This window comes from Rhodamnia argentea, chromosome 7 (genome assembly GCF_020921035.1).
Source record: "Rhodamnia argentea isolate NSW1041297 chromosome 7, ASM2092103v1, whole genome shotgun sequence".
Taxonomy (NCBI): Eukaryota; Viridiplantae; Streptophyta; class Magnoliopsida; order Myrtales; family Myrtaceae; genus Rhodamnia; species Rhodamnia argentea.
The window spans coordinates 12,292,375-12,308,905 of NC_063156.1; the positions used below are offsets into that span (position 1 = coordinate 12,292,375).

A 16,531-nucleotide genomic window follows, 5' to 3' on the forward strand; every position below is an offset into this window, starting at 1 on the left:
GAGGCGACTGCTACGAATGTATTACCTCAAAATTAAATGAGACAACTTTGAAGATTCTGCAGCTACGAGGAGTATATGATACAAGGATCAAAACTGAACACCTTTAACACTACAAGGACGTAAAATGCGCTTCCATTCATAAGTAATGGCAGCTATTGTATATGTCTTACGTATCAGAACATTTACATAGGAACACATATTACATGTGAGGGAGAGAGAGAGAGAGAGAAACTGCCCTTTTCCTTCTTCAAGCTTTGTCTCACCACCAATCTGCATGTGCACAGGCTCGAGAGCGATCTTTTGCTTTGTGTGATATCAACTTTTACAAGGTTCGACCTCCCAGAACATCGGCAACCCTCTGAATGGCTCTAGCCACTCTCCATATCTCATGTTGAATCGGCGCTCGCCCTTCCCCGCCTCTCATTCCCGCTGATCTCCAGATGGCTTCTGCTACTCCAGGAAAGAAAGATATCTTGCTTCTGTAGTCGCTCGGTCCATAAACCTGCAAGTAATGCCTACACCAATCAGGACTTGCCAGGTAAGCTTCGAAAACCAAAACCACAGCTCAGAGCTCATTCCTTACGGAGACATTCTATGCTTGTCCCTAAAAGAAAAGATTTTTTTTTTTTTTTTTAACTCACAAGATGTTTGAACCACCGTCCATAGGGAAGACCATCGGCATCCAAGAAGCCTCTTTCAGCAAGCATCAGCCGATCATTTAATGCTCGCCTCCTCAACACTCCGAGCTCGCCAGTCATCCGTTCCACGCTCAATTTCTGCAGTATAATTGCACAACTTTGCCTGAGTGGAAGTGTATTTTCCTTGATTTAAGATTGCCAATTAAGTTTTAAACACTAACTTCACCTCTGCTTCCAATTCAACCTCTTTGGCCACCGATACAAGTGCTTGAATTGACAAGGTCAAAGGGTGCACAGAAATATTTCCCTCTAGTAAGTTAATCACGATATCTACATAGCCCTGACCAAAAGCAGAAAATGTTCATGAGTGGCGGGTACAGTATAGGATTATTCTAGGAGTCAAAGCAAACATAAGAGTCTACTCGAAAAATACTTTATCTTGCCACTGGTCATTACTGTCACAATAAGAAAATACTATCTAGAACAAACAGTTGTCCATGCAGCACGCCACTACAATGGTATTCTGGGTCGATAAGCTATCTACCTAATTAAGAATGGATCTTGTCTCGCTATCCTAGAAGCAATTGTCAACATCTGAATCTGATACCTCTTTGCTTCTAGTAGAATATTGCAAACTGCCGTGCTAAACCAGAAAAATTTGCCAGAAAGATTAATTATAAGATGATCCTTCATAAGCATGTAAAAAGAACTGCATACCTGCAACTGGTTCGCATAAGAAAGGTAATTGAAAGGTAATATCAGATCATCCGCAAGACGAAGTGCTAAGAGCCCCCATACTCCTGCAGCTGGGAGCATCGAAATTATAAGTCAGATTCTTTCCACACACCTTCCAAAGCCTAAAAGAAACTTACCGGCCACATGACGCTGAAACAAAGGATCTCCGTGATTCGCCATCCAATCGTACGTGTCATAGGCAGTGTGGTAGACAGGAAAATCTGAACCATCAAATTGCAATGAGCCAGACCTCTTTTGATACCCCACAGAGATTCGTGAATGGTGATACACAACAATATGAAAGATTGTAGGTACCTTTTCCATAGTATATGTCAACTGAAGGAATTCCCGCGTATTGCAAAAAGGGAGCATAATCTGAATCTATCCCACTGAGCCTTTGGATCTACAGCAAATGGCCAATCTTATCAATTTCCAAGCAATAAGAGTCTAGTTTAAGTCTACAATGCACAACTAAATTGGTAATTGTCAACATCAGGAAGAAAACAACCAACACACTGAGTAAAAATTTCAGCATCGATTTCATGAATTCCGAGATCAAACTTTGACGAAAACAAATTATGGGCTTTGAAAAAAATGTCAGTGTCTTCCACATTTAGATTTCTAGCTATTCTATGTGTTAAAGTATCCGACAGATTAGCATACATCATTGCCTAATATTCATGTAGTCACCCTCCGGTTAATGCCTTCACCATTGGGGTTCGGACTTTACAACATGAGATCAGAGCCAAATGTCAATTTTCCCCAAGTTAAAACTTCATCTCACATGCAGAATGTCCATCCCATTCTTTGTTCTTCAACTTCATGTGTTTTCTTCATCCCATATCCTTACATAGATGTTTGTTCTATTAGCTTTCCTTAACCAAATAGGTCAAGCTTTCAAGTCAGACTTCCTAACACTACACGTGCTTGAAAAGAGGGTCGAGCACACAAGTAATCCCGGATAGATTTACACAACAACTAGTTTTTCCATAGATATGATGAATGCACAAACAGATCCATACTCAGATTTCAAGTTGACGTGCGGCAATTTAGATTGTAGTAAAGACAAGAAAACATTCGGTCTGAACTTTGTTGTACGTGAGAGGAAAGATATATCGGTCGTGTGATGAAACAACCTGCTCGATTAGAAACAACATGAAGAAAAAACAAGACTGCAGGCCTTAAAAGCGCAAAGTCATGCAAAAATTTGGAGACATTTCGAGCAAAAATACCAGTAACCTTACATTGTCGCCGCCATCAGCTTTTGCCCACATCTCATAAACTGTTGCTTCCTTATTGTCAGGATCCTTGACCTGATACCGATACACCAGTAATTAATAGAGTGCCCACATGCTTGGAAAAGTTAAAAAGGCTTAGCTTCGGAAGATAAGATCTACGCCATCTTCACTCTGTCACACCTTCTTCGTGATCTCAATTAGGAGCTCGTCTAGCTGCGGAGTTGCACGGGCAAAAAATCCTGGCCCTTGAACAGCACAATCTACGTTCAGGTAGGCTACAGCTTTTGAACCGAGGGTCATGAGATTCTGCTCAACCCACTCGGTAGACCCTATCTAAGATCATGCCATCAGAAAAATAAATAACTGAAAGTCCGTGAGAGATTGAAAAACACAAAGATATTTACCAAGCACTGCACCATTCAAGTTCTTTTACTTTCAAAAAAGTGTGCAAGACAGCTGTAATGCCAGCTAACAAAAAAGGGCACAAGGCATCTCATTCATCCAAAATGCAAGTCACGACTGCCAGGGAAGAGTTTCGACTTACCATACCAAACTCTTCCGCATCCCAGCTACAGAGTATAATACTTCTCCGAGGATTCCAACCCATGTGCATCATAAGAGCATACCTACGAGCAATGTCAAGTAGGGCTGCAGTACCACTGTTTGGGTCGACGGCTCCATATGTCCATGCATCTCGATGGTTGCCTAACAGAATGTATCGATCAGGCTCTTCTAATCCCCTTATGACAGCAAAAACATTATGGATATTCACCACTTTTTTCTCCCCCTGAAGAGAAACAGAACAAGAAGAAGATGAATCCCCATATCTCTTTCACGCCTATTGATGAAAGTACATGTGGTGACAAATGCAATGCAAGGAAAAGAGTTTGCATCCAGAAAACCTTTAAAATGCATGCACTTATCCCAGCAACAGCAGGTGAACTGTCTAAAAGTGTGTGATACTACTGCCTTCTGGTTTAGCTAATGTTTAGTAACACAAGAGGCTGTTTCACAACAACCAGCTCAATTGTCGCTGGACAGTGACACTATGAAGTAAGTCATCATGATTTAATGGGGATGACGATCGTAACATGCAATCTTCACCAAAGTCAACAGCCCAAAATCCTTCAATTCACGGCCACGGATGGTCAGTTTGCATATTTTTAACAAGGGAAGAAGAGATGAATTCGATGTTCAGTCGCCACAACTAATTGAAAGGAATCTTTCCTGTTTGATTTGAGATTATCTAGAGCCAATCATGACCAAAATACCCACCTACCGCATTGCACAGTACCTCGGAAAATTGAACCTCTAAATATCATGTATAAGCATACTTAGGGAAACCTTTGTAGCAATAAAGGGAAAGCAATGTTCTTCTCCAATTCTATGAAACAATATGATCATCGACACGGAAGGCTTCACTAAGAAGTCCATCAGGAAGCTCGATGCTAAAGCAACATCCAGTGTCAAATCCAAGTCCAAGCACCTAGGCTTAGACCATTGATGCAAAGAAGGGATCACCAGCAAACAAACTAACAAGAACTTTTTGTATTAAGCCTGACGGACTTTCGCTAAACACCGTTGACCATCCAATTCTTGTAAGTTGATTGAAAAAAAAAAGAAAAAGAAAGGAATATGTACACTGGCCGTGTAAAAAGGAAAAAAGGAAAACGCCAAGAGTTGTGCTAATCAAATTTCCAAGCAACAATCGCTGTTCAGACAGCAAAAGTCAAAACCTCCAGCATCACATACATTCCGTATACCCCACATGAAATGAAAACACTAACGAACCATCACCAACCAACCTGGTAAGAGAAGTTCAACGCCGTCGGGCCGGGCCCCACACCCCGGACCTTAAACCCCAGCGTCTCCGTCCATTCCGGCGGTGCCCGACCACCCTCGAGCGACGCCAGTATCATCTCTGCGCATTCCGCAGACACCGGCATGGATGGGATCTTCGGAAACCTCGCCGAGACCTCCTCGTCCTCCAAACCCAAAGCCTCCCCGCCCTCGACCCCTGCCCAACCGGGGCTCAGCGGGTCCCCGACGCCCCTCATCACCGTCCCCCTCTCGACCCCCCGGCGGCTCCACGCCGTGCGCCCCTCCGTGTACATCAGCACTGCCAACACGCCCTTCGACTCCGCGGCGCGCACCACGTCTCCCCTCGACAGGGCCCCCCTCCTCACCACCGCGACGCACCCCGCGACCTCCACCCCGATCGCGGAGAGCGCCGCGTAGTCCTCCTCGCGGCCGTAGTTCGCGAACACGGCCAGCGCGCGCACCGCCGACCCAGACGGCGAGTAGGCGTGGTAGGGGACGACGGCGTCGGGGGCGAGCCGGGGCTCGGTCAAGGGGAGGTCGACCGAGGTGCCGTTGGGGAAGTGGGCAGCGAGGGAGGCGCGGACAGGGTAGGAGAGGAGAGGGGCGAAGCGGGCCACGCGGGTCTCGAGGCCGAGGGACAGGAAGTGGGCCCGGACGAGGTGGGCCGCGTCGAGGGAGGGTTGTGTACCGGCGAGGTGAGGGCGGAGGGTGAGGGCGCGGAGGTAGGCGGCGAGGGTGGCGTTGGAGGCGGAGGAGAGGAAGGCGCGGTGGAAGTGGGCGGCATTTCGTGGGGCGTGGGGGTGGCGGAGGGTGTAGAAGGAGGCGAGGAGGAAGAGGGCGAGGATGGAGAGTGCAGTGCAGGTTGGGGTGGGTTTGGAAGGGAAGAGTGAAGTGGGTCTCATATTCATTGCTCCGGACAGAAGAGAGAGAGAGAGAGAGAGAGACTAGGGTTTACGGTTTAGAGAGAGAAATGAAGAAGAAGAAGATGATGATTGATGACGACGACGACGAAGAAGAAGAAGAAGAAGAAGAAGGCAGGCAGGTAGGCCGGCGACGGAAACCAGAAGGTGGTGCACTGCACACCGTCTCTTCCAATTTTTGGACAGCCGCATTTTATTCGATGCGGTTATACATAACCCTTCTTTCTTTCTGAAAATTAAATGATAAAACAAAAAACTTTCCTATCATTACTACGGTTTGTGTTTTGAGTTATTATCGTAATAATCGTAGTTACCTCATGAGTCATAAATTTTTTGAAAGAGTGGATTTATAATTATATTTTATGATTAAAAATATATAATAGCCGTTTAAAGACTGTTGAGATTCATTCTTTTAAAAATTTATGATATAATATCGATCTTCTTCTTATGACGTCACGTGTTTCGAACTCGTGTACGGATACAGCTATCATGGGATTTAATTGTTTGCTTAATGTTTCGATCGAGGCATACAACATCGTCGGGCTCGAGCGCCGATCGGCAAACCGTGCGACCGCGAGGATCGCACTTCCCCGGCGGATGGCGGTCGCTCTCCCGATGAAGATGAAAGTCATGCGACGCGGCACGCGCGAAGATAATTTGTGAAAGAGAAGGGAAGAGAAGAGAAGAGAAGAGAGAGAGGAGATGGGGAATTGCATGGTGGTGGGGCCCACCACACCACCTTATCCCTGCACTTTAAAATGGGGCGTCGCACGAAAGGAGGAGAGGGTATGTCGGTTAGTGTCCACGTTCGCTTTTCTCACCAACGAAAATAGTATAGTCAATTTCTTTTTCTTTTTTTTGGCCTTTTTATAACTTTCTCAAAGCTAGTGTCTATGCCTGCCTGTGTAGAATCAACACACACACGCGCGCGACATGTGATACGCGGTACGATAAGATATAACACGTGATTTATCAAAAAAATAAGAAAATTATAATACGTTAGAACACATTATATATTAATTTTGAAGTGAGTTTTGATAGATTTATATTTTCATTCCTAATTTATTCAAAATGCATAAAATTGATTTCGTGAGTATAGAAATGGCACGTCGAGATGCTGAATTCACGTGTCGAGAGAGTGTCGGACAAGACACGCAAGCTCTCGAAGAGACTATCGATGCCACGTAGGTGCCAGCACAACATTACAGATGTCACGTCCCAGCACCGTTGGACATCATTACCTTAGAAGTATCTATCTATAAGGACAAAAAGAAATAATGGGACATGGAGGAATATTGAGTGGGGCCCACATATCCTTAAAGCAAAAATTTCCCAACTTCTATTTCTTTACAAAACGGTATAGAGGCCAAAATGAAATGATTGGTTTTGCCTTTTTGTGGGTGGGGGAGGAGGAGGAATGAAAAGGCCCTTAAAAAAGAGTGAAAGTGAAATTGATGGCTGATACCGGCCAAAAAAAAATTAATTGATGGCCAAGAAAGACTTCCGCCAAACTGGACGGATCGAAAATTCTCTTTACTTGAATCGGGCCGGATCGGGCCAATTGCATACTGCTTATTTCTTTTTATAAGATGATTTAGGATTGGTAGCGCTATAAGGATTAGTCGCAGCTCCCCGGAATCGTGCCTCCTGCTGCATTTCATGATCAACAAATTGCTTCGCGGAAGCACGGCTTGCGTCGCCGGCTGAAGACGAGATGAGTTCGGGGTAATCGGAAGAACGCCTCACGCTTTCACGATCGACTATCCCCCCCATTTCACCCCGATGATACGAGCGAAAGCTGCGGAGGGTTGCTTCAAGGTCATGGAGACATTGGACCGGTCGCACTTTGCTAACCTACTCTTCTCGGATTTGCACATGTGAAGAAGAAGAAGAAGAAGAAGAAAGACCGCTTCTTCTGTTTTTGTGACAACCGAGAGTGGAGCACGGTTTGGACCAAAAAAAAGAGTGGAGCACGGTGAGCCCGTTCTTTCCTTGGTGGGAAACTATTTTGAATATCATGGGCCGGGTTTGTGTCGGCCCATTGTGGGCGGATCCCACCCGGTCCGAACTCCAACAGCTGTCTTGTGGTTGTGCAACATTCGGGTGAAATGCTGTAAATTGACGTTATTTTGTCATACGCATTTTATAATGGAAAAAATACGACTAGAAACTATTAATTATATTCATTGTGACATATTTATCCCGAACTTTTTTTGTGACACAAAAAATCCCGAAATGTATCCATTATGACAAATTTAGCCCGAAGTTTTTTTTTTTTTTTTTATAACACCAAAACCCTTAAACTTGTAGCCTTGTTACACATTTATTTTCTATTAAGTTCAAGGTAAATGTGTCACAATGAGCATAGTTCGAGATTTTCCAGCACTCTCCAGGAGCCTCCATGTCGTGTCGTGTTGTATCCTACATAGGGATGAACATGAGTCGGGTGGGTAGGGTTCAAATCTAGACCCCGAAACCAACCATGTTATAACTAGTTCTCAATTTTTGGAACCGAGAACTAATCCTGTTTATTCTAGAACCTATTTTGGAATTAACCCTATTTTTCGATTCGGTTCTAAGGTGTACCCGAGAACCTGTTTTCCTTTCATTTCTTTTTCCGATTTCATTTTTCCATCAAAATAATATGAGTATCCATGAAATGATCCAAATTAAAAGACGAATAATAAAACTCATTATTCGTCAAAAGTAACAATCCCTTATATGAGTAATAAAAATGACAATCTATCAAAAGCAATAATCCAAAATATAATAATGAAAGTTACAATCCACCAAAACCAATAATGATCCTACAAAAAGCTAAATTAACAAGTGTAATTCTTCATATTACACTACCATCAAAATCCGCTAAAAATCTCTTATTTTTGTCTAACAAGTCAAAAAACTCGAAGCCCACTTTGAAACTTGCAAGATTGGTAAGGTTGGCAAAAGAAGCGAGATGGGGTTTTTTTTTTTTTTTTTCAAAACAGTAGCTAAAACCGATTCTAAAATCGATCCAGGTGATCTTCACCTAGAATCGGGAACGAGACCGGTTTCAACCGATTCCCAAAAATTGGAACCGGTTTCCAAATCGGTTTGAGCAGGAACCGATTCCCTACTCTATTTTTCAGGTGGTCCGATCCGACTTCCGAGCAAATCCGGTCCGGTTGCACACCCTTAGTCCTACACTCTCCGACATGCAATCGTCTCGACACGCACATGATTAATTTTAAACATTTTTAATAAATTAGGGACGTTGAATCCCTTAACTCCACTAAATTCTTCACTATAAAGATGAGATCAATTGCGGAGGAGGAGGAGGAGGAATGTTCAATAATGTTACAACAGCTTAGGACCAAAATGCATGAAGTACATACACATCCTCCCTCCAAGGCATCGGTATCGGTGCGAAATTGGTTGGTGAAGCATCTTCTTTCTGCCCCAAAAGTTAAAAATGTACACCTTCCATTTGTAACAATTGATTTCTTCTTCTCTACCAGACGACTTCCCATCAACATGTCTTCAGACTCCGGCCACAGCGTTGTAAGTACCATACACAGCAAAGAGCAGCCCGCACATCAAAATGCAAACATCCAGAGCCTTTTGCCAGAGTCTCAGGGAAGGACCCAACAGTAACAAATGGAACGAGGCCGGCAAAACGAACGAGAGAAGCGCGCAAACGGTGCTCCCCACGAGGGAGACAAAGGTTCCGAATCCCGGCACGCAAGATGCCAATGCCCCCAATCCTAACACCACCGCAGAACGGAGCACGTAAACCGCGCAGTTCCCTATCTTTCTTTTCGAGCAAGTGAGCTCGTCGCCAAGAAGCTTCTGGTAACATTTGGTCCTTTTCAACTGATCTTCAAGAATCTCGTTGATCGGATGTAACATGATAGGGAATGTGAATGCCAGCCCCAAGCACAAACCAATCTGTTACCGATTCAGCATAAATTAGTGAAGGTTAAGGGTTCAGGTTTGACAGGCAACACAAAAGATGACTGACAAACCAGCCAGAATGAATCTTAAGGCAATAGGACTTTAGTATGAAGTCCCTACTCAGAATCCTGACATTATCAGCAAAACTGGATGTATACATCATGAAGACTCATGTATCAAGGACTTGCATCTTTCGAGTCAAGTGTGGTTAACTCACACAGCTTCTCTGTTAGATTGATTACATCACAACGGGGCTTGCTTGTTTAACAAACAAAAGAATTCCACAGAATACCACGTCGCCATATGAAATAAAGCACAAGATCTAGATTCTGGAATGAGCATGAGCAATAGCAGTACCTCTATCAATTATACATACCCATGAAGCTTAATATTAGGACACATTACCTGGACAGCCACTGTTGTCCAAGCTCGGGGAAGATTAAGCGTGATAATGTCTTTCGTCTCATCGCCGTAAGCCATGTAACCGAAGAACCCGAACAAAACGTACACAAGTATTATGCCCGTAAGAGCCTTACCGAGCACCTTTTGGAACGTCCTTCTCTCCTTCATTGATGCCTCCAATGCCAATGTCATTCCAAACCCCTCGAAACAGAAGACAGCCATTCCTCCCGCAAACGGCAGACCCCCGATATTTGGGGAGAAAGCTTTTCTATCACTAAACGAAAATTGACCGCCTAAAGCTTGCTGTATATCTTCTTTCACCACAAACCCCATGGCTATGACATTGCATACATCGGCAAAGATGCTAAAGGGCGCCAATGCTGATAGAGTGCTTATCCATGAGAGAGCAATCTCAAGCGGCACCAGCAGAAATATGAAAGACGCAAAAGTCAGTCCATGGCCTTTAAATATGGAAGCAAGATTCTGTCCTATGAATACAAGGTAGGCCACAGCTCCTCCACACTGAGAAATCGTTACGAGGAACTCAGTGAGGTAGCGCCCAGCTTTTCCCATGCACTTACTACCCAAGTCCCCATAAGTTTTTACATCAGCCGACTCTTCTTGAGATGCCAATTGGTCTCTGCATTGAACCTGTATATATTAAGAGATAATGTTTCAGAAATTATCTTCTTGATGAAAAGTAAAGATTACAGAAAACAACAAACTAGCCAACGCAGTTATGCAATAAAATCATGAAAAATACACTAAACAATATCACCAAGACAAAACTGAGGGATATACAGTCTGGTCCTTTTCGCTCAAGGGGCATGAGGTCTCGAGTTCAACTCATTCTCAACGAAATCTATTGGGCCAAGGTACATGGAATTCATTCCTCACAGATTCCTAGTCTGACACGGATGGCCTACCCCCACTGGACCACGAGGCGGAGTCGATATTGGTGCGTAAAAACATGTCGAGCATATCACATGACTGTCAGTTGTCTCGCACGGCCGGCGGACATACACAAAAGCAACGCAGATAGCCCCATTTTGTGGGTCCAATATGAAGCCATCGACAAATCAAGCTCAGAAGACCAGATTTGGGATTGAACCCAATTGGAGCCACACATCTAGCTGCTCAGGCACACTCGATCTACAAACACTCCCGGACAAAGTTTGCACTTTTAACTGAATAATTCAGGGATAAACCACTTGGATGAAACGAAGAGATTCAAAACATAGACAACGTATACAACAGGACACTCAAAAGAACAAGAATTATACATTCGCCTATGAATCAGTAGCACTAATGTCAGGTCAAACGCTCAAAGGTGGTAGAAAGCAACCCCTGTTGCTATTTTCAGAACAACTGAAAACCCACAAGGCGTCACAAGAGAAAAAAAAGGAATGAAATTTGACAGAGGAAGGACCAGAAATGAGGAAAAGAAAAGCGGGGAATTACTTACAAGAATAAGCATGCAATAGTAAGTAGAAGCACCGGCGATCATAACCCCAACTGAACCCGCAAGCCAACCGGCGATCTTGAAAGCGAAAGGCAAGCCCAGAACCCCCGTCCCGACAATGGAGACGATGATGTTGCCTAGAGTCTGAATCGACGAAGCAGATCCAGCGGCCGGCGGAGAAACGGAAGACGATTCGAGCAGCGGACTCGACGACCCTTTTCTTCCACCATCTTCCATCGAATTCGACAGGGATGCTCCAAGTTCTCTCTCTCTCTCTCTCTCGCTCTCTGCTTTCTTGGAGCACCCACCCAACGTAAAAACCAGCAGCGTCTATCAATTTCGATCCAGAGTCGAGACGAAGAAGGCAAATGGCTTTTCTAAGAGCACAGTGACCGGACTTCAGTCGGCCACGTGGGGCGTGGCGTTGGGGGAGACAGGCTGGGAAAACCTGCCATAAGAAGATGGATACGGAATCTGCAATCCCAACAATATGATTGGGACATCATTAACTAGGGTTCACTAGATCTAGCAATTATGATAGCCAGATTGAGGACATTAAGATCTAAAAGACAAAAAAAAAAAAAAATACTAATAATAAACAAACAAAGGTGTCGCTTGCCATGTTTGCTTGGGCAATGACCGGGTAAGGTAGAGGCCCTAATGAGACGGGTCGAGTCGGGTCGAGTTGGGGCAGCACATGCAAGTCGGCACAGGATGGATATTTAGAGCTCACATCACGTCTCCGACACCCTATTCAGCCTACGCCCCATGTCCCCGCAATCGTGGATGAGAAAGTTCGTGTTCGATAGATTATAAATGTTAACTTCTGAAAATTATTATTGTATAAGAGCAATTACATATATGTAGTATTTTTTAAGGCTCCGTATGTTTCGCAAAAAATGAACGATTCGAAATATATTTTTCTAAAAATGAGTAGCTTATATTGCTTGCAAAATAAACGAACGAAAATACTTTCATTGTTCACAAAATGGTTAAACCAAAAATTATTGTCGACCATGAAAATATATTTTATTGGCTAATTATTTCAAGTGATACAAATGACAATAGTTTTTTTTTTTTTAAATTTAAGTTATTCATTTTTCACAAAACAAATGACATCAATGATCTTTATAGGAAACCCAGCTTTGAACCGATTAGGATGGGTAAAACTAAAATTTAATTTACTACATTTCATTCTTGGTTAAATAGACTTCTTTAAACAAGCTTTAGTTAAATTGATTGAAATGCAAATAGGAAAATAAAGGGCGGCGCTATTTTCACTCCCATTTTAGCTCATGCACTCCTTTTTTCAATGAATAGACCGAAATATCATGCTCCCTCTTCAAGTTATTCTTTGTTTTTTTTATCAACCTAACTAACATAACTGCCTTTATTTTTATTTTTCCTTTTAAATATCAAATTACACCCAATAAAATATCATTATATTATACATCATGCTATCGCTTTTCATAGAGAAGTTCGTTATTCTTAATTTTATGATTTCATGCTTTTAAATAGAAAAGGTATACAAAATTTTAGAAATTTCTAATTATAACGACTCATGAACAAACAATTAACTGTCTATTTTTTATGAAATAGTTTGAAGGAAACTTTATTTCAAAGTTGAAATTTAAAATCCAATATAATTATCAAGCAGATTTTGATCTTATGGATAATTTTCAAATGGACTTGTAGGTTTCTAAAGTTACAAATTGCTCATTTATGCTTTTTTTTTAGCTTTTCACATTTTAATATAAATTGCAATATGAGTTGAAAAATTGTTTACACATTTTGCACTTTCAAACTTGCGTAAGTTGATCCACTTGCTATGAGATTGAATTTACAATCCATATTAATTTCTTTCTTTATATCAAAAGTTGCACAACATGAAATTTCATGTTTTTTCCTTTATGTGTTTATCATTTATCAACACATATCTAAATGCAAATATGTTCAACATTGCATTATGCTTTTAAAAAGTTAATCTTTTCCATTTTGCCATCAAGTTTGCTTTTCTATTTTTATCAAGATGGACTAAAAATAAAGGTAGATTTGTGGATTAGCAAGATAAGAAAAGAAACATTTAATTGAAGAAAGAGGAGGGTATTTTAGTAAGTTAACTAGCAAAAAGGGGTGTCATAGCCCAAATGGGAGTGAAAATAGCGCCGCCCAAAAATAAAATATATAAATATGGATAATTGAAGTTTTGATACACGTGCATCGAATTAAAACCCCACGTGGCCGTCATTCGACCCATCTCTCAAAATATCTGCAATCTCGACAGCTTTTCTTCGTGGTGGGACCGTAGTTTTATAAATATTTTGTCATAGCTTCTTGGTAGCACAAAACAAAAAGGAGTATATATGTATGACATATTTTTATCGACCGTGAGATTGTCAGCTTGTAAGTCATAAAAAATAATTAAAAATTATTATGGGCCCACTCTATTAAGAATTTGTGGACCTCGATATGCTGTTATTCTCTCGGTTACCAAAAAATGGTTATACTAGCAAAATTCAAACAAAAATATTCCATACAAAGTATTTTGCCAAATTTTTAAAGGAAAATTTCAAAAAAGGGCCCAAAGTCTTTCTATTTTCTCAAATAACGGCCCCAAGTGAATTTTGTTTCAATTAAGGACATGAAATGTCCTCATTTTTTCAAACAAGAGTCTGAAGTGAATGTTGTTTCAAATAAGGGTCCGATGTAGCCATGAAATCTTAAAAAAGGTCTAATTTCAAGGGCATTTTCATCTTTTTATTTAATTGATTTTTTTCTTTTTTATTATGCTCTTCTTTTTTGTATGTTTCCTTTAAAATTAACAAAATAAATAAAAAAAAAGCACAGAGGTGGGAGGCCTATGGCCGCTACCCCACCGCTGGGGGAAGGGGGGTGGCAAAGGCCGGCAGGATCATCAACGCCTCGGGAAGGGCTGGTGACCGAGTCGACCAAAGGCAAGGGCCTCTGTTCCTCTCCTAGATTTGGGTGGGGGTTACTCGCCCCCACCCCGACTAGGGGAGGACTAGTGACCCCCGCCCGATCCCGGGCGAAGGCTTGACCCTCTCTCGATTTCGGCAAGGGCCAAAGGCCCTCGCCGAGGCGTCGGTAACCCCGCAGATCTTCGTTACCCCCATCGACCCCGCAGCAATGGCGGTTCGGCGCCCATAGGCGGGAGGGGTAGCCTCCCACATGTGTGTATGGCTTTTTTTTTTCTTTTTTTTAAAAGAAAAATGAAAATGGAAAAAAAGAGAAAAAAATAAACAAAAAATCAAAATGGGAAATGATGAAAATGTCTTAACGGCAGGCCCTTTTTTGAAACTCTATGGCCACTTCAAACCCTTATTTGAAACGTAATATGCTATTTCAGGTCATTATTTGAAACAATGTTCACTTTGGGATCCTTTTTTGAGAAAATAAGGGGACTTTGGGCCCTTATTTGAAATTTTTTTAAATTTTTTATTAACAAAAAACTTGAAGCCCCGCATGGCGCTTCAACATTGATTCATGAACCGACGTCATCTCGGTATTTTTCGTAATCGGACCGAGGCAACCTAACATGCCCCATCCGTCGGTTGCATGCCAAATCCGGGCCCGCTTTGGTGCCAAAAATCAATTGGTCGTCCTTTTCTTTTTTTGTTTCACCCTTTTACATAGATTTTCACATGTTATAAAGTATTTGATATGTATTTTGAAGCATTTTCTAAATTTTAAATTTTTTGTATTTTTTTTTTACAAAATTTGGCCAATATATAGGGATGTCCCAAACCATTTGTCTCAGAGGTAAGTCTTCAACACAAGATCCTCCCTTCTGTTTTCTTATCGCCATGTACTTTTAAGAAACCATTGAGGTATTTAATATCATTTACTATATTTCTAGTTATTTTTTTAAATAGATCTAGACAAGAAAAATAGTCATTACTCCGCCAAAGTAATTCACAAGAAACTTTTCGGATAAAGGCCTGAAGTAGTCATGGGAGTTTCAAATAAGGGCCTTAACGCTGGCCGGCACCGGTGGCATTTTTTTTTTCCTAAAGACAAATTTTTATTTTTTTCTCATTTATTTATTTTTCTTTGTTATGGCCAGCAAAGGCCGGTCTTGTGTGAGGTGACCCTCGCCTAAGCTTAGCTATGGTCGACCCTTGTCTAGTCCTCTTTGGGCATCCCCTGTGGCCGATTAAAAAAAAAAAGGAAAAGAAATATGAAAAAGTAAAAAATGAAAATGCCCTTGACCAAGGTCAAACCTTTCTTTGAGATTGAAATGCTCACTTTAGACCCTTATCCGAAATAATGTTCATTTCAAACTTTTATTTAAGAAAACATGACACTTCAAACCCTTTATTTGAAATAAGGTTTACTTTCAATAAGGTTTACTTTCAGACTCTTATTTGAAAAAATGAGAGCACTTTAGGCCTTTAATTGAAATTTTACTTAATTCATAATTTATTTTTACTAGGTTAACGAGTTTTCATACTCTCTCTTTTTTTTTTGGTCGAATAGTTTTCATACTTAAAGTTTTGCATAAAAAATAAAAATCCATATATAGATGGTTAAAAGCCCGAGATATGGAGTCATGATATGACATAAAGAGCCATGAATCATTTCTCTTAATAACATCAATCGCGAAATTTAGAGTTCGGTTTCTTATATTAGGGACCACAAATCTTTGATTACCCGCATAGAATCGAGCTTCTTTCGTATCCTCATCTAAATAGTGTTTTTTTTCCCCTCTACGTAAGGGTCATTTTCATCAAGAGTGATCGGTAATGAGTCTAATATTTTCAAAATCGAAGTCCTTCTTCAACTCGAACTGTATCCAGTAGCGAACATTTAAGAAAGGCGCTACATGTCGGTGAATCTAGCCGTAGGTTTGACTGAATCCGGCGGGCGGCGGACTAAGCTTCTCTAAAGAAGTCCCGGACATGCAACTCGATGTGTGATCGTCTTTATGGGTGCGGACTAAGTCGGGATCAATCCGAGAAATGGCACAGTCGATTGAAATTACACGTCGATTCATTTCGGTGCAAGTTATATTTCTATCTAGTGTGCTTATCAAACGGATGAAAGAGTGACCCCACCATGATCGTTGTTGCATCCGATCTCGAGATATAATTCGACAAAGCCCACTTCTAAACTTACTCGCTCTACGACGCTTGATTGAAAAACAAGCCAGATAGACAAAATTATCAACTCATGTTAGATTTACCTTGTCACTTCTTAATCGTTAATTTTCCTAACCCCTTGATGTTTCGGATCGATGACTCTATTTTAGAATTACCAGAAAGTCCTCGACCTTAGATGAACAAGCAATCGTGTTTGAAGGGTAGTTAAGGGATTTCATAAGTAAAAACGAAACCTTTTTTTTATCGGATATATGTATCTGTA

At 41.6% G+C, this 16,531-nt stretch overlaps 2 protein-coding genes across 3 annotated transcripts; both read right to left on the bottom strand.

Annotated features, from left to right (window-relative positions):
• Positions 1-13: 13 nt before the first annotated feature.
• LOC115741909 (probable glutamate carboxypeptidase AMP1) lies at positions 14-5,455 on the bottom strand. Of its 2 annotated transcripts, XM_030675934.2 has the most exons (10): positions 4,417-5,453; positions 3,156-3,398; positions 2,792-2,944; positions 2,618-2,686; positions 1,689-1,776; positions 1,511-1,594; positions 1,356-1,444; positions 865-978; positions 642-776; positions 14-502 (listed from the first exon to the last, which is right to left on the bottom strand). In XM_030675934.2, the coding sequence occupies exons 1-10, from the start codon at positions 5,338-5,340 to the stop codon at positions 323-325; spliced, it is 2,079 nt and encodes a 692-aa protein (XP_030531794.1). In that variant the 5' UTR covers positions 5,341-5,453; the 3' UTR covers positions 14-322. The 2 variants fall into 2 exon arrangements, with proteins under 2 accessions (XP_030531794.1, XP_048137606.1); XM_048281649.1 differs by lacking the exon at positions 1,511-1,594 and having other exon boundaries at positions 4,417-5,455.
• A 3,198-nt stretch (positions 5,456-8,653) lies between these two features.
• On the bottom strand, positions 8,654-11,535 carry LOC115741916 (amino acid transporter ANT1). Its single transcript, XM_030675949.2, has 3 exons — positions 11,153-11,535; positions 9,691-10,338; positions 8,654-9,279 (listed from the first exon to the last, which is right to left on the bottom strand). Exons 1-3 carry the CDS (start codon positions 11,384-11,386, stop codon positions 8,872-8,874), a joined length of 1,290 nt encoding a protein of 429 aa, XP_030531809.1. The 5' UTR covers positions 11,387-11,535; the 3' UTR covers positions 8,654-8,871.
• Between the last annotated feature and the right edge of the window lie 4,996 nt (positions 11,536-16,531).

Excerpts from the sequence above, each read along its gene's own strand:
- LOC115741909 (XM_030675934.2), bottom strand. The coding sequence starts at position 5,340 with ATGAATATGAGACCCACTTCACTCTTCCCTTCCAAACCCACCCCAACC. Across the intron at positions 3,399-4,416 it reads CGTTGAACTTCTCTTACCAG|GGGGAGAAAAAAGTGGTGAA; the intron begins GTTGGTTGGTGA and ends GTTTCTCTTCAG. Across the intron at positions 1,777-2,617 it reads AAGCTGATGGCGGCGACAAT|ATCCAAAGGCTCAGTGGGAT; the intron begins GTAAGGTTACTG and ends CATTTGCTGTAG.
- LOC115741916 (XM_030675949.2), bottom strand. The coding sequence starts at position 11,386 with ATGGAAGATGGTGGAAGAAAAGGGTCGTCGAGTCCGCTGCTCGAATCG. Across the intron at positions 10,339-11,152 it reads ACTATTGCATGCTTATTCTT|GTTCAATGCAGAGACCAATT; the intron begins GTAAGTAATTCC and ends TAATATATACAG. Across the intron at positions 9,280-9,690 it reads GGACAACAGTGGCTGTCCAG|ATTGGTTTGTGCTTGGGGCT; the intron begins GTAATGTGTCCT and ends AATCGGTAACAG.